The 23722-nt window shown below is 36.3% G+C and overlaps 2 protein-coding genes across 2 annotated transcripts in view; both read left to right on the top strand.

Annotated features, from left to right (window-relative positions):
• The window catches only part of LOC124245351 (connector enhancer of kinase suppressor of ras 2-like), a 77001-nt gene that overhangs the window by 2837 nt on the left and 50442 nt on the right, over positions 1-23722 (top strand). The window contains exon 2 of the mRNA XM_046672679.1: positions 18324-18395. Coding sequence (XP_046528635.1) covers positions 18388-18395 — 8 coding nt within the window. The 5' untranslated portion in view covers positions 18324-18387. The remainder of the gene's footprint in view (positions 1-18323; positions 18396-23722) is intronic.
• Positions 8536-9161, top strand: LOC124245352 (peroxiredoxin-1-like). Its single transcript, XM_046672680.1, has one exon. The coding sequence runs from the start codon at positions 8547-8549 to the stop codon at positions 9144-9146; it is 600 nt and encodes a 199-aa protein (XP_046528636.1). The 5' UTR covers positions 8536-8546; the 3' UTR covers positions 9147-9161.

Here is a 23722-nt window from a genome sequence, read left to right as displayed (position 1 = left end):
TTTTCTTCAACCAGGTGTGCTTGCCTGTAAAGTAAAAGTTTTGATGTTATTTGTGAATATTGATATCTACATCTTCTTAATTACCCAATAGAATAGAAAAGTGAAGAAGAAATGTTTTTAAGATAAAACATAAGACAGGGTATATCAGCAGTTTCTATATATTTACAATTGAGAGTGAAATGTGAATGTCAAAATCATCATATATTCACTATACTAAAAATAAAAGAGTTACAACACTGAATTTCCATTGCAGGAAAACCAGCAAATTTTGAATTCCAAAATGATTATGACAGTTTTTGCAGTATAATTTTATCTGCTTCTAATTCTGGTTAAGTGGTCTGAATTTCTCTTTAATATGTTATGTTAACTCTTTATTCAATTTCCTTAAAGTGGACTATTCTGCTGGACTCTATAAAGATATTAATGCTGATTCTGTGATACCAAAATTATGCAACTGCAGAGAAGAAAATATTTCTATTTAGGCTTACAAAGTCTCCCAATGTATGAATACTTAATATATTAAAATTGTAAATTTTTAAGATGGGTGAATTAAGGATTAGAATTTCACATTATAAAATATCACACTACAAAATAATCCTTACTTCATAAAAAATAACACCTTAGCCTTTTTTAGGTACTGAGCTTTTTTGGAAAAAGTATTTCTAAAGTAATAATTTGTAAGTGAGAATATGTGACTTAGAAATTAGGAATGGCATGCATATTTTTTAATTTTTTTATTGGTTTATAACACTAGATACATTTCATGTGTGCATCCTCATATTTAGACTTCTGTATAGACTGCACCATATTCACTACCAAAATCTAGCTGCTGCTCATCACTGTACACATATGCCCCTTTACTCATTTTGCCCTCTGCCTACTGCCTTGCTCTCTGGTAACCACCAATCTGTTCCCTGTATCTGTTTGTTAGTTTATCTTCCACATATGAGTGAAATCATATGGTATTTTCTTTCTCTGTCTGACTTATTTCGCTTAGCATAATACCCTCAAGGTCCATCCATGTTCTTGCAAATAGCAAGATTTCGTCTTCTTATGGCTGAATAGTATTCCATTATATATGTATACCTCATCTTCTTTATCTATTCTTCCATTGATGGGAACTTAGGTTGCTTCCAAGTCTTGGCTATTGTGAATATGCTGCAATGAACATAGGAGCGCATACATCTTTCCAAATTAGTGTTTTAGTGTTCTTTGGATAAATACTCGAAGTAGAATGGGTGGATCATACAGTAGTTCTATTTTTAATTTTTGGAGAGATCTCTATACTGTTTTCCATACTGGCTGCACCAATTTACATTCCCACCAGCAGTATACAAGGGTTCCCTTTTCTCCACATTCTCTCCAACACTTGTTATTTCTCGACTTCTTAATAATAGCCATTCTGATGGGCCTGAAGTGATATCTTATTGTAGTTTTGATTTGCATTTTCCTAATTATTGTGATGTTAAACATCTTTTCATGTGTCTATTGGCCATCTGTATATCTTTGGAAAAATGTCTCTTCAGATCCTCTGCCCAGTATTGATTGGGTTGTTTGTTTTTGTTGTTGAGTTGTATGAATTCTTTATGTATTTTGGATATTAACCCCTTATCACATATATGATTTGCAAATATCTTCTCCAAGTTAGTATGTTGTCTTTTTGTTTTGTTGAAGGTTTGCTTAGCCATACAGAAGCTTTTTAGTTTGATGTAGTTCCATTTGTTTATTTTTTTGTTTCCACTACCTGAGGAGACATATTCCAAAAGATACTGGTGAGACGGATGTCAAAGAGCATACTGCCTATGTTTTCTTCTAAGAGTTTTATAGTTTCAGGTCTTATGTTCAAGTCTTTAATCCATTTTGAGTAAATTTTGGGGGATGGTGTAAGATAATGTTGTTTACTTTCATTCTTTTTGATGTGGCTGTCCAGTTTTCCCAACATCATTTACTGAAGAGACTTTCCTTTCTCCATTGTATGTTCTTGGCTCCCTTCTCCAAGATTAATTGTCCACAGTTGTGTGGTTTTATTTCTGGGCTTTCAGTTCTGTTGCATTGATCTGTGTATCTGTTTTTGTGCCAGTACCATGCTTTCATTATGATAGTTTTGCAGTATATTTTGAAATAAGGCAGGGTGATATCTGCAGCTTTGTTCTTTTTTCTAAAAATTACTTGGCTGTTCAGGGTCTTTTGTTGTCCCACATAAACTTTAGGATTCTTTGTTCTATTTCCATGAAAATTGTCCTTCAGATTCTGATTGGGATTGCCTTGAATCTGTAGATTGCTTTAGGTAATATAGACATTTTAACTGTGTTAATTCTTCCAGTCCATGAGCATGGAATATCTTCCCATTTCTTTACATCTTCTTTGATTTCTTTCAACAATGTGTTCTGGCTCTCAGTGTACAGGTCTTTTACTCCTTGGTTAAATTTGTTTCTAGGTATTTTATTCATTTTGTTGTGATCATAAATCAGATTGTATTCTTGATTTCTCTTTCTGCTACTTTATTGTTAGTATATAGAAATGCAATTGATTTTTGTATGTTGATTGTGTATCCTACAACTTTACTGTATTCGTTAATTATTTCTAATGTTTTTGGTGGATTCTTTAAGGTTTTCAATATATAAAGTCATGTCATTCACAAATAGTGACAGTTTTACTTCTTCCTTTCCTATTTGGATCCCTGTTATTTCTTTTCTTGCCTAATTGCTCTGATTAGGACTTCTAATATTATGTTGAATTAGAGCAGCAAGAGTGGGCATCCTTGTCTTGTTCTTAGAGGAATAGCTTTCAGTTTTTCACCCTGAGTATGATGTTAGCTGTGGGTTTGTTGTATATGGCCTTTATTATGTTGAGGTACTTTCATTCTGTTCCCAGTTTTGAGAGGTTTTATCACAAATCATCTTATATTTTGTCAAATATGCTTTGACAAGCATTGTCAAAGAAGCTTTCTCTGCATCTGTGAAAGGATCATGTGATTTTTATTCTTCATTTTGTTAATACACTGTGTCAGATTGATTGATTTGTGGATGATGAACCATGCTTGCATCCCTAGAATAAATTACATTTATCATGATGTATGATCCTTTTAATGTATTGTTGTATTTGATTTGCTAATATTTTGTTGAAGGTTTCTGCATCTATGTTCATCAGCAATTTGGGCTGCAATTTTCCTTTTTCACGTTGACTTTGGTTTTGGTATCAGGGTAATGTTGGCTTCATAAAATGAGTAAGGGAGTGTCCCATTCTCTTCAATATTTGGAAGAATTTTAGAAGAACAGATACTAAGTCTTCTTTGAATGTTTGATGGAATTCACCAGAGAAACCATCTGGTCCTGAACTTTTTTAGGGGGCAGCTTTTTGATTACTGTTTCAATCTCTTGGACTAGTAATTGGTTTATTCAGATTCTCTATTTCTTCTTCATTCAGTTTTGAAAGATTGTATGATTCTAACAATTTATCCATTTCTTCTAGGTTATCCAATTTGTTGGTGTATAGCTTTTCATAATATTCTCTTATAGTCCTTTGTATTTCTATGGTATATGTTGCAATTTCTTCTCTTTCATTTCTGTTTTTATTTATTTGAACTTTCTCTCTATTTTTCTTAGTGAGTCTAGCTAAGGGTTTGTCAGTTTTGTTATTTTTTCAAAGAACCAGCTCTTAGTTTCATTGATCTTTTCTATAGACATTTTAGTCTCTATTTCATTTATTGCTGCTCTGATTTTTGTAACTTCATTCCTTCTACTGACTTTGGTCTTCATTTGTTCTTCTATTTCTACTTCTTTTAGGAGTAGTGCTAGATTGTTTATTGGAGATTTTTCTTCTTTGTTGAGGTAGGCCTGTATTGCTATAAACTTCCTTCTTAGTACCACTTTCACTGCATCGCATAGATTTTGGTTTGCCATGTTTTCATTTTCACTTGTCTCCAGGTATTTTTGGATTTCCCCTTTTATTTCTTTGTTGATCCAATAGTTATACAGTAGCATGTTGCTTAGTCTCTACATATTTGTGATTTCTCTGGCTTTCTTCTTGCAGTTAATTTCTAGTTTTATACCATTGTGGTAGGAAAAGATGCCTGATGTGATTTGAGTCTTCTTAAACTTTTTGGACTTGTTTTGTTTCCTAGCATATGGTCTATCTTTGAGAATGTTCTATGTGCACTTGAAAAGAGTGTCTATTCTGCTGCTTTTAGATGGAATGGTCTATATAAAGTTCATCTGCTCCAGTATTTCATTTAATGCCAATGTTTCCACGTTGACTTTCTGTCTGGATGATCTATCCATTGATGTAAGTGAGGTATTAAAGTCCCCTACTATTATTATGTTGCTGTCAATTTCTCCCTTTAGGTCTGTTAATAACTACTTTATATACTTTACTGCTCCCATATTAGGTGTGTATATATTAATAAATGTTATGTCTTCTTGATGGATCATTCCCTTTATCATTATATAATGTCCATCTTTGTCTATTGTCATCTTTTTTGGCTTGAATCCTATTTTGCCTGATATGAGTATGGCCACATCTGCTTTCTTTTAGTTACCATTTACTTCAAGTATCATCTTCCATCCCTTCACTCTCAGCCTATGTTTTTCTTTAGAGTTGAGATGAGTCTCCTTAGTGGCAGCATATTGTTGAGTATTGTTTTAAAATTTATCCAGCCACTTTGTATCTTTTGATCAGTGAATTAAATTCATTTATATCTAGGGTGGTTATTGATATTTGACGGCTTAGTACTGCCATTTTATCTTTTTTTTCTGGTTTCTTTATATTTCCATTGTTTATTTTTCCTTGTGTTTCTGTCTGCCATTTCAGTTTGGTGGTTTTTCTATGAAGTTTTTCACAGTTTCCTCTTTTTTTGTATTTCATGTCTTTGCTCTAGCTTTTCGTTTTGTAGTTACCATGAGATTTATATAACATGTCTTATACATAAAATAGTCCTTTTTCTGCTGATAGCACCTTATCTTCTTTTTCCTATACAAGATCCACCTTTTCCTCTTCCCCTTTTATGTTTTTGTTGTCACAAATTATCCCTTTCTATGTTGTCAGTTTGTTACCAAATTGGAGTAGCTGTAATTATTTTTAATGCTTTCCTCCCTTTAACCTTTATGCTATAATTGTTTAACAATCTATTTCTGAGGTAGAATTGCAAATTTCTGATTCTGTCTATCTGTTTATCACCCTCCTCAAAATTTTGTGTGCTTTTGCCTTTTTGATTCAGATAGAAGAGCTCCTTTCAACATTTCTTGTAAGGCAGATGTAGTGGTGATGACCTCCCTCAGCTTTTGTTTGTCTTGGAAAGCCTTTATTTCTCCTTAATATTTGAAAGATAGCTTTTCTGGATGGATTATTCTTGGCTGACAATTTTTGTCTTTCAATATTTTGAATATGTCATTTCACTCTCTCCTGGCTTATAGTTTCTGCTGAGAAATCTACTGATAGCCTAATGGGGAGTTCTTTGTAGATTATTGCTTTTTATTTTCTCTTTGGCTGCCCTTAATATTCTTTCTTTTTCATTGACTTTTGACAGTTTTAATATAATGTGCCTTGGAGAAGGTCATTTTTCAGTGAGATAATTAGGTGTTCTATTACTTCATGTACTTGTGTATCCAGGTCCTTCACAGGTTTGGGAAGTTCTCAGCTATTATTTCCCTAAATAAGCTGTGTACTTCCTTCTCCCTCTGTTCTTCTGGGATACCCATTATCCTCGTCTCACTTTTCCTAATTGAGTCAGATATTTCTCATAGAATTTCTCCATTTTTATTAATCTTCTCTCTCCTCTTCCACCTGAATCATTTCTAGATTTCTATCTTCGAGCTCACTTATTCTCTCTTCCATATGCTCTGCTCTGTTTCCAATACTTTCCATTTTATTTTTCATCTCATTTATTGTACTCTTCAGTTCAAGAATTCCTGTTTGGTTCTTTTTTAGACTTTCAATCTCTTTGGTGAAGTACTCCTTCCATTCATTAATTTTATTCCTGAGTGCATTGATCTGTCTTTCTGAGTTTTCCTGTAGCTCATTGAGTTTCTTCATGACAGCTGTTTTGAATTTTCTGTCAGTTAGATTGCAGTCTTCCATGACTTCAAGTTTGGTTTCTGAAGAATTGTCATTTTCTTTTTGTTATACTGTATTAAAGTAGTTTTACATGGTGCTTGATTAGTTGTTCTTCTGCCAGCTCATTTGTGGTAGCAAACACATTCCTTATTTATGTAAGGCTTTGTTTACTTTGATTCTGAGCTGCTTGTGGTTGTATCTGAGAACCTGCACTTTCCACCCTCCACTGTCTTTACCTGAAGTGTCATAAGTGCCATCATTGTGCTGCTTGTGACTCTGAGGTTGCTGGTGCCTTGCTGCTTATGATGTTGCTGCAGCTGTGGGTGTTGCCACTGAGGTCACCAAGCTAGCAAGTACCTCTGCTGCTTCTGGGGTTGTCTGTGTGGTGAGTTCCCCCACTGTGGTGTGGAGAGTGGGAGAGTGAGGCAGGAGCCAAGGTCACAGGCACCTCTGGCTCATCCAGGTTTGTTGGGTCTGCAGGCACTGCTGCCACGGGTGGGGGAGCTGAAGTTGCAGACACCACTGCAGCTGGCAGGGAATAGGATTTTGGGCTTTGCTTTCACTGTTGTCAGGCTTTCTGTGGGCTCTCTGCAGCCTCAGCCACTGCAGCACCATGCAATGATTCTTCCAGGTTTTCTAGGGGAGCTAGCACTGCTGCTGCCACAGGTTCTGGGTTTGTGGGTGTCACCACCACTGCTGGGTGGGCCAGATTCCAGGCAACACCATCACTGTCACTGGAGAAGGTGTGCCTGTTTCACATGTGCTGCTGAGGCTCCTGGAACCTCTGGTCTTGGATGCTGGTGCGATCTGTGGAACCTTTGGTCACAGGCACTGCAGCAGTTTCTGATGCCTCCAGCAGTCTGGGCTGCCTGGGTTCCTGGTGTCTCTGTTTATGGGAGTTACCACGGTTCCTGGGACCTCAGTCACAGGTGCAGCCACAGACCCTGGAGCTTCCTAACTGCCACCAGTGCTATCCTGGTTTCATCATGGACCTGGTTTCATATCCAGGAACTCCAGGAGGTCCAGTCCACCCACTTTCAGATGTATAGATGTATGTATCTTTCAGGCATTCTGATGTGCTGTGCAGAGAGTCTTTTGTTAGTCTATGGATGTCCTACTGGTTGAACCTTATAGAGGACAGACAAAGGGAACAACTCACTCTGCCACGATGCTGATGTCATCTCTATCTTGCATCTTTTAAGAACACAGTCATTGCAAGGAGCATGGTATATTTTTAATTGATGACTTGCATAAACAGCAAGGAATATCCTTATTTTTGTATTGTTATTGATGTTTTCTTCTACTCTAATTCTTTGTTTCTAGATAAGCCACACCTTCAACCTAAAATATATTGAATTATCTAACTTTTAACATCATAATTCCCTTTGCCTTTCAAAAACCTGAGTGCCTTAAATCCTAAGAGTTGCTTTGAATTTCCATTGCAGGATTGTCACCTAATTGCTAAATTTCTCAATTTTAATAGTATTCAGTGTTCAGATAAGTCCTTTGTCAATTGCAGCAGATTTATAGTTACTATTAAAAACAAAAGCATAGGAATATCTCACTTTAAAACACTTAAAATTAGAGAACACAGAAACAGTAAAGGCTTTATTTATGATAGATGTTGAAACACTGATATACAAAAAGAGAACACTTGATGAATTTGATTTAAATACAGAGTAAAAACAAAAGACTTGAAGTACGTTTTGTTCAACAGGACAACAGCATATGTCCTTATGCTGATTGTTTTAGTCTTAATAGCAGCAAAGTCAAACAGGTTCATTCCAAGAGTAGTGAATATATTGTGCATCAAATGTTTGGCCTAATGGCATAGAATGCATAAGGAGAAAATGCTAAGTAGTAAATATCAGCTGCTGTTGATGCAGCAAAAGTCTTTTGTTATTTAAATTTCCAGAATTAGGTAATTTATGAGAGAATGTGTTTATGTGGTGAGCCAATGCACTAGAAGAGGATTGTTGGGGGCAATATTGTTTAATTGTGCATTTGCACATAATATAGCTTTTAGATAAGTGCAAACTACAGAAGTATTTATATGATGATATTGTCTTGTTCTATATAAATTTTTTGTGCTTTAAACTGTTTTTAATGCTTTGAGGAACTGTTCCACAAAAAACTAGTCTTCAAAGATATTGGCAAGATACATTAGTGAGTGATGCACATGAAAACTAACAGCAAGCCTGGCACCTGTATTCTTTGCCTAATCACAATAAGTCATCTCACTGAAAATGGTTAACCATCTTCCTTCTGATTTGACCTGTGCAAACCAAGAACAAGATAAAATCATTTTCTATTCCCATATGCCATCCTTAATCATGAAAAACTTTAAGAAAGAAGGTAATATGAAGAGATTTCCAGCCTAAACTGTGGTCATGGAATCTTAAATGACAATTTTTGAGTTCCTAAAAATTCTCAAGTGGAGGCACGTCTTCCTGACTGGTCTTGTTGGTTTGTGTGCCGGAGCTGCAGATAGCAAGATGTCTTCAGGAAATGCCAAAATTGGGCACCCTGCCCCCAACTTCAAAGCCACTGCTCTTATGCCAGATGGTCAGTTCAAAGATATCAACCTAGCTGACTACAAAGGAAAATATGTTGTGTTCTTCTTTTACCCTCTTGACTTCACCTTTGTGTGCCCCACGGAGATCATTGCTTTCAGTGATAGGGCAGAAGAATTCAAGAAACTCAACTGCCAAGTGATTGGAGCTTCTATTGATTCTCACTTCTGTCACCTAGCTTGGATCAACACACCCAAGAAACAAGGAGGACTCAGACCCATGAACATTCCCTTGGTATCCAACCCAAAGTGCACCATTGCTCAGGACTATGGGGTCTTAAAGGTTGATGAAGGCATCTCATTCAGGGGACTCTTTATCATTGATGATAAAGGTATCCTCCGGCAGATCAGCGTGAATGACCTTCCTGTTGGCCACTCTGTGGATGAGATTCTGAGACTAGTTCAGGCCTCCCAGTTCACTGACAAACATGGGGAAGTGTGCCCAGCTGGCTGGAAGCCTGGCAGTGATACCATCAAGCCTGATGTCCAGAAGAGCAAAGAATATTTCTTGAAGCAGAAATGAGTGCTGGGCCATTTTAGGGCCAGGTTCTGGTGGGAAGCCATGAAGACAAAACTTCTTTTATTGTACTATTGTCATGCTTAAAATAACAAGGCCTTAGACTCAGCCCAGATGTGATATGGGACAGGACAGGCCTTTCCTGCAGGGGTTGGGGAGGCCAGCCGTCCTTCCTCTGGAGGGAATGGCCTGAGCTGTGCTGTGGGGCAGGCCAACTAATGTGTACAGTAGTGGGGCATCACTTTTGATCTTTTGTAGTTTCTATTAAACTTGAACTGAGACCATGCTGATTCTTCATTTTAGGGGGCCTTAGCCTTTGATTTTAAGAGGAATTTGCTCTTTGTTTTCCTTCTTTTTTTTTTTTTTTGAGGAAGATAAGCCCTGAGGTAACATCTGCCAGTATTCCTCTTTTTGCTGAGGAGGACTGGCCCTTAGCTAACATCTGTGCCCATCTTCCTCTACTTTATATGTGGGATGCCTGCCACAGCATAGCTTGATGAGCAGTGTGTAGGTCTGCACCCAGGATCTGAACCGCCGTATCCTGGGCTGCCAAAGCGGAATGTGCAAATTTAACCCCTGTGCCACCTGGCTTGCCTCTGTTTTCCCTCTTTTAGGGGAAAATGAGGAGTGAGAGATGCCTCAGAATCAGGAAGTTATATTGAGGGGAAATGCAAGTAGACACAGGGAATGGAACTAAACCAAGGTGTTAACATTTTGTTTCACTATATATGTGAGGGAGCTCTAGTGTTGGCCAAGGCATTGCAATTTATGCTATAGGCTGGGTTGTAGGTTAAGGCTTCAAAGAGATTACTTGGACATTTACCTTTACGCTATTGAGAGGACTGAATGAGAACCTGAAGCTTGGCCTCTTCTAATGAATGTCTGGTACTGGCTCTGTAATAGATCAAAAAAAAATTTACAAGGGGGCTGGCCCCGTGGCCGAGTGGTTAAGTTCGCACGCTCCGCTGCAGGTGACCCAGTGTTTCGTTGGTTCGAATCCTGGGCGCGGACATGGCACTGCTCATCAAAACCACGCTGAGGCAGCGTCCCACATACCACAACTAGAAGGACCCAGAACAAAGAATATACAAGTATGTACTGGGGGCTTTGGGGAGAAAAAATAAAATAAAATAAAATCTTAAAAAAAATAATTTACAAGTGGAATTATATTAGCAGAAGCTCTGCAGTGAACCATTTAAGCAAGCTCACAGAGAGAAGTTACTTGTAGGTCTTCTCATCTTTTAATAAAAGCAGGGAAGTCATGTAGTCCTACAGATACACCATATGAACCACAAGCTGTAACTGAATCTAAAATTGAAGAAACAGCCACTCATCTAAATAAATGCGTCAGCCCGGAAGATTCATATCAGGAAAGTGGGTATGTGTATAAAATCCCTATCATTGGACTGATGAGAGAGCTGCAAAAATTAAAAAGGCAGTAGTAAAAGGAAATTTAAACTATGACCCATAAGCAATGTGAAGCCCAACATATTTAGGAAAATTACATATTTAGGAGGAAAAAAGTGATCAATATTTTCTCAATGCATTTTGTTTCTTTACTGGAAAGCTCATATCCTAATTTGGATGCATGTCAGTTATTCTTGAAATGAAAAATTCAAAGAATTATAAACTGATATGTATATACACACACTCAAAAATTATTAGAATTAAGGAATGACAGACTTGCATTGCTTAGATAAGAGAAAGTTACAAATTTCACTGCACATTTCTCTTCATTTAAAGCAGTATTGTAAAGACTTCATTATCCATCCTTTTGTGCTAGAATCAAAACTGCAAATGATGTTTTAAGTCAAAATAGTAATTCTTACAGTGATATATGCTAAGATCGTTATGAAAATTGAAATCTTTTATAGAATGTTGTTGTCCTTAAAAAGCAGTTGAAGAATTTTGTCCCCTAAAATTCCCTAATTGTTGTCAATCTACCACCTTTTTAGCATATACTTTGTTCCAGGCACTATATATACCTATATATACCTACATAAGCACTTCCCATACACTATTTCATTTAATACAATGGCCCTGTGGGTCATTATCCTAATTTTATAGATTAGAAGACTGAGAGATTAACTTGCCCACAGTCATTTAGCTAGTAACTCTCAAAGTCTAGATTTGAGCCCAAGTGTGATTGATTCCAAAGCTCGAGCTCTTTTTTTTTTTCCTTTTGAGAAAGATTAGCCCTGAGCTAACTACTGCCAATCCTCCTCTTTTTGCTGAGGAAGACTGGCCCTGAGCCAACATCCGTGCCCATCTTCCTCTACTTTATACGTGGGATGCCTACCACAGCATGGCTTTTGCCAAGCGGTGCCATGTCCGCACCCTGGATCCAAACCGGCGAACCCTGGGCCTCCGAGAAGCGGAACGTGCAAACTTAACCACTGCACCACCGGGCCGGCCCCAAATCTGTAACTGTCTGTGATCGATTAATTGTAAACACCACTGCACTCGGACCAGCCTTAAGCTCTTAACTCTACATCATGCTACAGGGAACTTTAAAATATATATACACAGGCATACCTCAGAAATATTGTGTGTTTGGTTCTAGAGCACCACAATAAAGAGAATATTGCAATAAAACAAGTAACACAACTTGTTTGGTTTCCCAGTGCATATAAAAGTTATGTTTAGGGACTGGCGCCATGGCCAAGTGGCTAAAGTTCCATGTATTCTGCTTCAGTGGCCTGGGTTTGCAGGTTTGGATTCCAGGCCTGGACCTACTCTACTCATCACCCATGCTGCGGAAGTATCCCATATACAAAATAGAGGAAGATTGGCACAGATATTAGCTCAGGGCTAATCTTCTTCAAGCAAAAAAAGATGAAGATTCGTAATGGATGTTACCTCAGGGTGAATCTTCCTCATCAAAATAAGTTATGTTTCTACTATACCAAAGACTATTAAATATGCAGTAGCCTTATGTCTACAAAACAAATGTACATACCTTACCAAAATGTGACATAAAGACATGAAGTGAGTAAATGCTGTTGGAAAAATAGCACTGATAGACTTGCTTGACACAAGGTTGCCACAAACCTTCAATTTGTAAAAAAATGCGGTATCTGTGAAGTGCAATAAAGTGAAGCACAATAAAACAAGATATGCCTGTATACTTCTGTTGACCTTAAATAAATATCCAGTTATTTCTCCAGCAAAAATTGGTTTATTCAGGATCATCAAAGAATTGCAATTTGGAGTCTGCAACCATGACGAGCCTTGTGCAAGTTCCTAGCAACAGAGGAGAAGAAATTTTTTTATAGAAGAGGAAGTTGGGAGGGCTGTTGTAAATGAAGAGTCCATTGGAAGAATTGAGAGTTCGAGATGTAGTGGTTTTTAATTGACTGAGCTCTTGCTGGGCAAGAAGAGGAAAACTTTCTTGTTCCTGTTGGGCTCTGCCATTGTTGTAGGGTTGTGAGAGCTCCCCCTTATGGCCTCATGACTCCATTTTAAGGAGGTTCTATTTATTAATTTTCACATTTCTCTGTTTTGACTGAGATCTTTCTCTGAAAGCATCACTGATCAAGAGTCAGGTTTTTCCAGTTTCATTGACCTTTTGTGCCTCAATGCCAAGAAAGACCTCTCCTGGGTGTTGTGCCCCGTGTTGAAGGGAAAGTGCACAGATTGGAAATCTACTGAGGTCACATTTGAGTAACAAGGATGGATGGGAGAGAGAATTCACAGGCATTTATTTTTTTTTGCTAAAGTCCATATGTTATTAAGATCATAAGAATTGGAGAGCATCTGAAGCGTTACATTATCATAAAAAGTTTGGCAGACAAACTTCCAACAGGCCTGGTCCAGACATCTTGAGAAAGCTGTCTCATCAGATGTTGTCTGCTTCAATTCTGGGAAATCTTTGCTTTTAGTTCACCAGATGATGTGCAGGTCCAGTCAGGGTTTGGTGCTTTCTTTAGATGTGTCACATGAACCCAAGAGTCTATTCCCTGGAGTTTTGTAGCACAAGGGTTAGTCAGCAGTACTTAACAGGTGCCTTTTCAGAGAGACTGAAAGGACACCTTCTGGAGGAGACTTGTGCGGGAGGGCAAAGAAGCAAATCATCCACATGTTGAAATAAACTATAACTCCTAGGGGACTTTATATCATCCAGATCAGCCTTCAGGATTTGTGAGAAATAAGAAGGACTCTCAGTAAAACACTGAGGCATTACTGCCCAGGTGAATTGTTTCCCTTCTCGAGTGAAGGCAAAAAGATATTGGCTAGCTTCCTCGACTGGAATACTAAAGAATGCACTGCATAAGTCAATTACCATAAAGAATTTATTTCCAGTGGGAATGGATGTGTTAGTAGCATATGAGGGTTAGGAACAATAGGATGTCAAAGGATAACAATGTTGTTTATTGTTCAGAGATTCTGGACAAACCTCTACCCTGGGCCCTTAGGTTGTCTCACAGTTAAAATAAGAGTATTACAGGAACTAGTACAAGGGATAATGAGGCCTTGAGCCTTGTAATCTTATATTATGGGCTTCATACCTTGAAGGGCTTACTGATAAGGTAGTTATTAATTCTAGGGAGAGATTTTGAGGGATCTGTTTGAATCTTGAAGGGAGGTGTGCTGTGAATTTTATCACTACCAGTTGGAGATGTTGCCCACAAGGAGGAAGGTAGCTGATTCAACAGGGACAAATGATCGGTGTTTCCAGAATAAGTTCTAGTACCATCATAGATAGAGCAAATAAAAAAATGTCAAAGTGTCATTTAATTCACTTGGTTGGCTGTTTCAATGACTATTGTCAAATTCTAGAATTATTTCCCCTTTTTGAAAGAAAAAAATTCCAGCATGATACTTTTCCAAGAAAGTTCAGCCTAATAAATGAATTGGGGTGGAGGAACCAAGGATAAAAGAGTGTGTGTTTCTCAAAGGGCCTAAACAAAAAGGCAATAGGTTCAGAGAGAGAAACCTGTTGAGATTTGTTAGAAATCCCCACTATTTGAGCTGTTTTAGTATTCCAAGGCAGGGGCTGCTTTATAATAGTGGGGCTGAGCACTGAAAGTGTGGCTTCAGTGTCAATTAGGACAGAAAAAAATTTCATCTCCAATCTGGAGAAATGTTTCTCCAAATCTATTAAGAGGGAAGATTGGAAGAGCTCCTGTAGTTCCTTGGAGTTCCATCGTGGGAATTTGGAGGGCATTGAAAAGACTGGCTAAAGAACTGAAGGTGCCTGAAGCACTTAAATTTGTAACGATTTCTTTTTCAATGTCATGCTTTTTGCAATAATAGCAGAAACTAAGAGAATTTTGTTTTCACTTAGGGGCCTTCATTTGTAGGAGTTGAAGATTAAGAATGTTGGCGGTCTTTCAGGTGACTCATCCAAAGTGCAAGGAAGATGGTATGCCAGATTAACTAAATCTGAAGTGGACATAGTTTCCCATCCCATCCTGGTCCTTTTTACTAGAAGGGATAGGTTCCGGTTCAGCCCATTAATAAACATAGAGTTAAAAGCTACCAGGGTGGAACCAGCATCTGAAGGAAGACCAGGATTTTCTTTAAAAACAATTTGAAGCTGATCGTAATAGTCATGAACAGGTTCATCAGATTTTTGAGAGCAAGCCTGAATTTTGTTTCAATCAACAGGCTTTGGGAAAGCCCTAGGAATTGCTTGATGAAGTTGCCTAGCGATCACCTGATCCTGATCATATAACAGTTCAGTGGATTGGACCCCCAGTTGAAATCCCAGAGACTTTTCCAGATTTTCCAAATTAGTGGTTTTCATCCAATGCTGGGCCTGGCCTTCACTGTCAAGCATATGAACTAGCTGATATATTAGTCAGACAAACCAGGTTGGTAAGATTGAGTGATTATATTAAATTCCTCAGCAAATCTGTGCAGATCTTTGGTTACTTTGGGAAAATCTTTGACTATGGCTTACGGTTCAGCCACAGTTCAGAGAATATAAGAAATTAAGGGTTTAGCCTTTGGATCCTCAGAAGGCTTAATTTTAAAGGGACAGGTTCTGATAGGTTCAGAAGAAGAAGGAGTGGAGAGAGTTTCAGGGAAAAGAGGAAGTTCAAAGAGACAGTTAGTATGGGGGAACTGAGGGTATAGAGGAGGTGTAAATGGTATAGAGGGAAAGAGTAAGATGGCACCAGAGGCTGAGCCTGAGCACAAGGAGTTGGGGAAGAGGAACATGATGGTGGTGGAGGTGGAGCCTGAGACAAAGAAGCCAAGGAAGAGGAACATGAATCTTCAGGAGCCATTTTGTCTTTCTTTAACCATTTGTTTGTCTCAGTTAATCTTAAAATTTTATTTTGGAAAGAGGCCATTTTAGACTCCTGATAATGTTTGGGAGCCTAAAACTGCCAATTGAAATAGATGATCCATTCAGTTTTGAAAATTAAAGAGCTATGGTTGTCTAAATCAGTTTTAATAAAAGTAAATTTGTGGAGTTCAAAATTTCCCCATAATGGCCATTGGTGTTCTAAATTAACTTGGGTTAAGTTTGCCCATTTAGTCAGAAACGCACATGAGTAAGGATCACAGATTTTAAACATAAAATCAACCAGGGTCTCTGTAGGGGGCCACCCTCAAAATATTTGGGTAACTGGGATCCCATTTCTCAGAAGTTTTTCTGTCTCTCTAAATGTACATATCTTGGTGAATCCATATATTCATAAATAGATAATTAACATGAATATTTAAAATTTTGACATTAAACATGTAGTGAAATAATAGAAACTTGGCTATCTATGTCTATGCCTGAACACAAATTAATTGAAGAGAATTTATTTTTTAAGTTGAATTCAATTGTTAAACAACTAGGATCTTTTTGTCTACTTGCTAACAGATTTTTGACAAAAATTTTTAAAAATTATTAAATATTTTTGGGCTATGCAGATGAAATCTAATGTATATCAGCATTCATATATGTTAAAATATTATATTTGATGAATACAAAATACCTCTGGTGGAGAAATATATGTAAATGATTTAGATACTTGCTTGCTTTTAGTAATATGAAGGAAAGGAAAAAAAATTATGATTAATTATCATAAAGCATAGATAATTACCACAGTCTGAAAATTAAGAATTAATCTATTGAAGGGATAGTATATGAATTTTTAATCCCTATATTAAAAAAAATACATTTTGGGGCCAGCCCAGTGTCATAGCAGTTAGGTTCGCACACTCTGCTTCAGCAGCCCAGGGTTCACCGGTTTGGATCCTGGGTGCAAAACTACACACCACTTATCAAACCATGCTGAGGCAGGCGTCCCACATATAAAGTGGAGGAAGATGGACATGAATGTTAGCTCAGGGCCAATCTCCCCCTCCAAAAAAACTACATTTTAATCTGTTGCAATATTCACATTTATAGAAATAAAATCTAGAACATTTCAAAATTTATCCAGGATCATTGAAAACATGATTATTCATCATCTAAAAACATTTATGAATTACCTTCTAGGTGTAAAACCATTGTGCTTAGCATTAACAAAGTTAAGGTGAATGAGATAGTTCTCAGTCCTCAAAGGACTCTGAATAGATCATCCAGACATATCAAAATATAACTAGGAGTTATGAGGTGAGAGATACAGGCAAAATGTCACTGTACCATAAGTAATAGAGTGCTAGAAAAATGTTAGAAAGCATCCAGCAAGAATTAAATAACAAGGGTTAATAAAAAGTGTTTGCCCCCTTTTCTCCTCCACTCTACACCCTTCTGGGAGAGTACTGATGAGTGTTGTTTGGAAAACCTCAGTAATGTTTACTGAAGAAGGGTGAATGCAGCAAACAAATGGGAAGAACTATCTACCAATAAATAATGGAGAAGTGACTATACTTTTAAATTTAAAATCTTAAGGTTTTCACAGTGCACCTAAAAGATGCATTATAATTTTTTCTAGGCTACTCCTGGCACTTATATTTGTTTACAATTTTTTTTTAATTTCACTACAATGTTATTAATTATTTCAGAACCATAATTTATTCAATAATATGAAGAAAGTTAGAAGGACCTAATTTACAAACAGAAAGTAGAAGGCCCATCTTATTGTATAAGACTGAGTACAACTTCCTGCATTCCTAATAGATCTGTAAGTTAAAAATAATTAACACAAGCTGTGTCTTGGAGAAACAACATTGGTATTTATTGAAGGTGTTCTCAGAAGTAAAAGAACTTTATGATTTTCCATGAGCATTAATATTCAGTGACTTAAAGGGAATGTATGTTATAAGAGTTTCAAATAAGCCATGATTTTACATATGAACCAAAAGGAAATGATGAGCAATACTTTGATTATTTTTATCTATAAAAGGATATAAATTAAATGTCCTGCTAACCAAAATCTAGAAGAAAATAGAAGTGACTCCTTCTCAAATCTGTATGAGATTTATCTAAGCTTGTTAGAAGAAATCATAAAGGTGAAAGTAAAAAAGATTTGACTACATGAAATTTACACCTTTTATGGGTCAAAAAGATGGTACAATAAGGAAAAATATATAGAAAATTTGCCAGAGAAACAAAAAAGATTAGTATCCTAATTATCTAAGGTGTTGAGACAAATGAATTTCAAGCACTAAGACTTCTTCAGAAAAATGAGCAAAATAGTTGGACCATTCACAAAACAGGAAAAATGATTTGTTAACAAATATATTATGCAAATGTATAATGCATACATGTTCTCATATCTTCTAATTAGAATATTGGGCAACAGAAGCCCAAATTCATAGGCATAGGTATTTCATTTGCTTTCGATAAGATATAAGCCAATAGAACGAAAAAGGCCATATTTAACTCACATGTTCACAAGCCAAGAGAAAAACATGGGCTTTTGAAAGAAGAGAAACCTAATAGTTCTGCAAAAAGGTAGAATCTGATTAATAATTCAGTTATTGTTAAAGCCTCATACTTCACCCCTTTCACACTGACTGTGACATTTCATTTAAAAATGAGAGAGTTATTAATCTTCTAAGAGAAAACATTCAACATTCTCAGAGCACTGGACTAAAAATCGGTGTCCTGATTAAGTCTCTGTCACTATCATATTACCTTTAGCAAGTCATTTAACCTCTCTGGACTTTACTTATATACAAAATGAAGATTGTACTATACGGTTGCTGTGACCCTTTTATGGCTATAATATTAAATGTTTCAATTATTACTGGAAACAAAACTGAATTCTCTGCTTTCTGTCTTTTTTGCTCTAGTGCTTTCCAAGCCTCCCATGCAAGAATCAAGAGTTTCTACTTTGCTGCTGAATGTTCAGATGAGATGAATTAGTAAGTAATTTCTATCCATTCATTAATTCAATATATATTCATTGAGCCTCAATTATGTGTTAGGTACTATGTCCTGAGAAATACAATGGCATTTTTTGTTTAAAAAAGTAAAATGAGGGACCAACCCCTTGGCATGGTGGCTGGGTTCAGTATGCTCCGCTTCAGCGGTCTGTGTTCGTGGATACAGATCCCATGTGTGGACATACAGCACTCCTCAGCCATGCTGTGATGGCAACCCACAAGCAAAGTAGAGGAAGATTGGCATGGATCTTAGTTCAGGGCTAATCTTCCTCAAGCAAATAAAAAAAAAAAAGAGGAGCATTGGCAACAGATGTCAGCTCAGGGCAAATCTTCCTCAGCAGAAAAAAAAGGGTAAAATGATTTCTTTTCAGTCCTAATAGAGCTTAGTATAGTTGAGGAGAGCTATGCTAACTACAGAAGGCCAGTGTGCTGGAATATAGAGGAAGGACTATCACGATGCAAGTTGAGGCTACCAAGGCAGGCATCAGTCAGACCCAGAAGACTTTGTAAACCATCAAGTTAAGGATTTTAGTCTATCTCAAGAGCCAAAGTAAGCAACTGGAAGATTTTAAGAAAGAAGTAACCGGATCAGGTAGAGAAGAGGTTGGTAGAAGGAGCAAAGGGTATGTGAAGAGACAGATAAAAAGGCTTGCTTGGGCTAGAATGGTGGGCGTGAAAATAAAAACAAGTGGATTTATTCAAAATATCTTTAGGAGATAAAATCAACAAATTTGGCTCTAGAGATTGAGAGGGAGGGAAGTGTCAAGGATGGCTATTAGGTTTCTGACTTTATAACATGATGAATTTCATTGTATTTTTAATAAAATAAGGAATACTGAAAGAGGACCAGGTTTCAGGGACAAGATTGTGAATTCGGTCTTTGAACATGCAGAGTTTGGAGTACCTTTGAGACATCCTATGGAGTTTTGAATAGGCACTGCCTCTGAATCTAGAGTTCAGAGAATAACACTGGACTAGACATATAATTTGTGAGTCATCTGCATTGATATAGTATTTGAAGCCATAGGCACAGGTGAGAACAGCAAGGGCAAGTCAGAATGAGTTGTATGTCAGAATCAACTGGAGGGCTTGTTAAAACACAGATTTCTGGGGCCACCCCAGAGTTTCTGAATCAATAGGTCTAGTACGAGAGCTGAGAATTCATATATCTAACAACCTTCTTGGGTGATGCTGATTCTGGTGGTTCCAGGAATCTGAGAACCACTTGCATAGGGCAAGGGCATAACAGTGAGAAGAATGATAAGAGAAACCTAAAGAATTTCAACATTTAATGGTTGAGTAGAGCCTGAAAAAAGAAACAGAGAGTCCAGAATGGTAGGGAGAATTGCAATAATATTGTAGCACAATTATTTGATATGCTTCTAGGATTCTGTAGCAGAGATGTATAAACACGGCCAACATGTAATAATTTTTCCCTAAGGAAGGAAAGCCGTTGCCGTTTCTGAATTAAAGGTTTTTGTTTATTTTTTTAAACCTACAAGTTATTTTGCATATAAGGCATTGGCCCCAAAGGTGATAGTATATGTAAATATCTGTGGATATCCCATAACTTTAAATTTTCTTTTCTAAAATGTGCCTTATTTTAAAGACCAAACGCTTTCAATTACGGCTGTATAACATCCATTTTACTGCACTTCTCAATGTAAAACTAAACGTCAGAATAATTCTAGACATCTGGTACAGTGTATCTCCTCAGCATTCATCAATAACCACTATGCTTTCATTGACATTTAAGACTATGGAGTGAAAAAAACCTTGGGGAATGGTTGAAACTAACTGGCATGATTGAAGTGGGTGTTGGACTGCTTTTTGCAGGCTGATATTGCTTTGTATAAAGAATGAGCATGTCTTGTTTGATTAGATTTACACACATTTACTTGAATTTTAAAAGGATGAGCAATGAAACTGAAAACTTATTTCATGCTTATCTTGATCATTTTGCTGTCCATAAGCTGACTACAGCTCTATGCCACAAATTAATTTAAAGCTTCTCATCCTTTCAAGTAAATCATATTTTTATCTATTTGTGTATTAAGCATGGTCCCTATTAAAGTTGATCAACACAGTTTTACTTTTGACAAAAATTTATCATGCGAATAAAATATACACTATAAGACATTAATTCCAATTAGAGAAAGCAGCAGATTATTGGTATTTTAAATTACATCCTACTGATTTTAAAGTGTGTTGACTAATGTCATCAATGAACCTTTGACTATAAAAGGCTCTTATGTTCACATTTAATTTAGATTAAAAGGGAATTAAATTGTCTATAATTTAACAGGGAAAATTGCTTATATTTGTATTCAACATGCCAGAAAGAAGGGTTCTTTTCTTAGTGAGTGTATATAGCCCACTCTCAATTTTAATTATGTTGAATTTAATCCTGTCACATTGCTAGTCTATTAGTGAAGCCTTTGAGACTCAAACACAACAATATTCTTATTCTCTTGAGGAAAAAAAATAACATTTGTGCTGACAGTACTTCAGAAATAAGCTGTTACAAAAGCAAAATAAAATTCTGACAATTTCAGAGAGGCTGTGTGACTATTCCCAGGAAAGGGCAGAGTGATGAATGTATCTATGAGCCCCTTGGAAAGACATTGAAAAATATGCAAATGTGTAAACAATAAATGTGTTTATTCTATTCTGTCAAGAAGTGAAGTAAGAAGATTGATTGACTTCTGGGAGACAATAAGGATTAAAGGTAGAGTGTTGCTTTATAAAATGGAAAAAGTATGAATATGTTTACAAGCTTAAAGGAAAGAACCAATAAAGAGAAAGATTAAAAATATAACGTTAAAAGAAATGTCTGATGGAGCAAAGAGGCAAAAGAGGATGAGATCAAGGACATATGTGAGGAATTAGGTTTTAAAAAGGAGTAAAAGCTGAGGATGATGCAAGCAAGTTTGCAGAAAGAGGATTTAAGGCTGATGATGCTTCTTGGCTACTTGTTGTCTTCATAAAGAAGGAGGCAAGTTGCTCCCAAAGAGTTAAATCCATTAAAGATTTTTTTTTAATGATACATAGAAAAGTTAAAATATGTCATTACACGCAAAATAAATAATAAAACTGAGCATGAGACATTTGAATACTCACACTAAATAGCATCAAAACAATATGAATGTTTTCAGGTAAAAGCAATTTTTAGCCTGGACTGTTACCATACAAAATTGGGGTTCTCCTGAACAATGCACATAAAGATCCAATTATTAAGGCATCAGTTTTTGAGAAAAGAAAAAAGCTTTATTACAGGGTTGACCTGCAAGGAGATGAGAGACCATGCTCTCAAATCTGTCTCCCTGATCCAGAACTTGGGGCAAAAATTATGGGATGGAGGGTGGCACAATCTGAAGTGTGGAGATAGATGAGTGGAGATAAGGAGAAGTGAGATAATTGATGATCTGTGCAAGCATAGTCAAGCTTCATGACTCTTCATAGGATGTGTTCATAAAATGGTAGTGTTAGTATGACCTGAGGGTGGAGTTTTCAGCCCCTTGACATCAAAAGGGTCACTTACTGGGCATTTGCACAGGTCCAGTTGATGGGTTGATTGTCTCAACGAGCCTGAACTGGACAAGGAATCATTTCTCAGGTCCTGAAAAATTACTCTTAATTACTGTGTTGATAAGATGGGGTCAGTTGAATGTCCTAGAGGGCCTGTGGCTACAAGACTAATAATAGAGATGCCTAATTATCCTTAATTTCAAAGTGTAAGCACAACCTAAGTGAATTCATTCCATAATCAGTAAACCAGTAGTAAAACTGTGATAAACTCAAAGAATCTTAATGTCTGTTTTGTTCTCTTGATCAGAATTATTTTCTCTTCTAGTTAGAGAAATGTTAGAAGTATTCTATGATAAATCTTTGTTGACTGAACTTGAAATATTGCTTGTAAAATAAGAACCTAGAATTATTAACCTTCTTAAGGAAGTTTTTGTAATTTAAAAATTTATCAGATGCCATTTAGTTTAATACAGGTAGTTATAGTCTATTAATTTCTTCTCTGAAAAAGCTGCATTTCTGGTAGGGGATTTAATTGGAAAAGTGAAAGAAGAGAAATATAGAATTATTTCAATTAAAATAAATCTTCTCTGTCCACATAGAAATGCCACAATTGATTTTAAATGTACAATTGGAAAATGGAAATTAAATCATTGATTTATGTTACATGTTGTCTTTTAAAAGTGAAGGAGACTGCATATTTTGAAAACAGTAATAATTGATGAAAGAAAACTACACTAAGTTTAAAAGATCTTGACTAAAATGTCATCCAAATTAATGCAGTTTCTATGATCTAAGCTATGATGCAATTATACATAATAGGAAAGGCTTATAAAGTAAATTTGACTTTAACATTAAAACATATCAAATATGATTTTCACTTAAAGAAAATTTAATATATATTGAGATCAAACTTTTAAAAGATTGTGCTTCTCTTCATTTTAATAGATATGAAAGCTATCTTTCTATTTAATAGATGTGAAATCTATCTATCACTCATTGAATTGAGCGTTGTGCCCACTTTGTATGTAGGATGCCACCACAGCATCTCTTGATGTGCAGTGTGTAGGTCTGTGCCCAGGATCTGAACCTGCAAACCCTGGGCCACCAAAGCGGAGCACATGAACCTAACCACTATGCCACCAGGCCGGCCCCCTAAGTATCTCACTCTTAAAGCCAAAATATTAATGTTGGTTTCTACCAATAAGTTGTCCAGTTTATTTAAACACCAAAATAGAGAATAGACTGACCTAAAGTAGTATAGCAATTGGCTAATTAAATGAACAATCACTTGAATACACTAGGTGTTAACTTACCTGAGCAATCAGTTCAATCAAAGTGGAAGAATTATTGGCACTTATATGGATAGCTTTGGTTGTTTGCCTTTATCTTGGCGTTGTTTTAGAATGACATATTTAGTTTATTAAATTACTTATATACCTGTATGTAAGGAAGTTTCTAATAACTCTTCCAGAATATATTTTGCTTTATGCCTTCATACTATCTTACTCATACTATCAAGTGTAAAAATGAATATTTTTAATGTTAAGTATTGATAAGAAAAAATTCACAAAAATCAAGATCATGCACATATTATAAACAAGTTTATTCTTGTGTATTTATTTATTTTTCTTAAATAACCTTCATTCCATGGCCCCCTTTAAGGACCTCAACAAGTTACCTTTCTCCTGAGTTTCAAATTCTAGTTCCTATACCTATAGAGAAAATTTTTCAACTTTAACTTGTTTCAATCTCATTTTTATTTCCTCTGTCTCCAAAAG

This window comes from Equus quagga, chromosome 10 (assembly GCF_021613505.1).
Source record: "Equus quagga isolate Etosha38 chromosome 10, UCLA_HA_Equagga_1.0, whole genome shotgun sequence".
Taxonomy (NCBI): Eukaryota; Metazoa; Chordata; class Mammalia; order Perissodactyla; family Equidae; genus Equus; species Equus quagga.
This window is presented reverse-complemented; position numbering and strand designations above follow the sequence as displayed.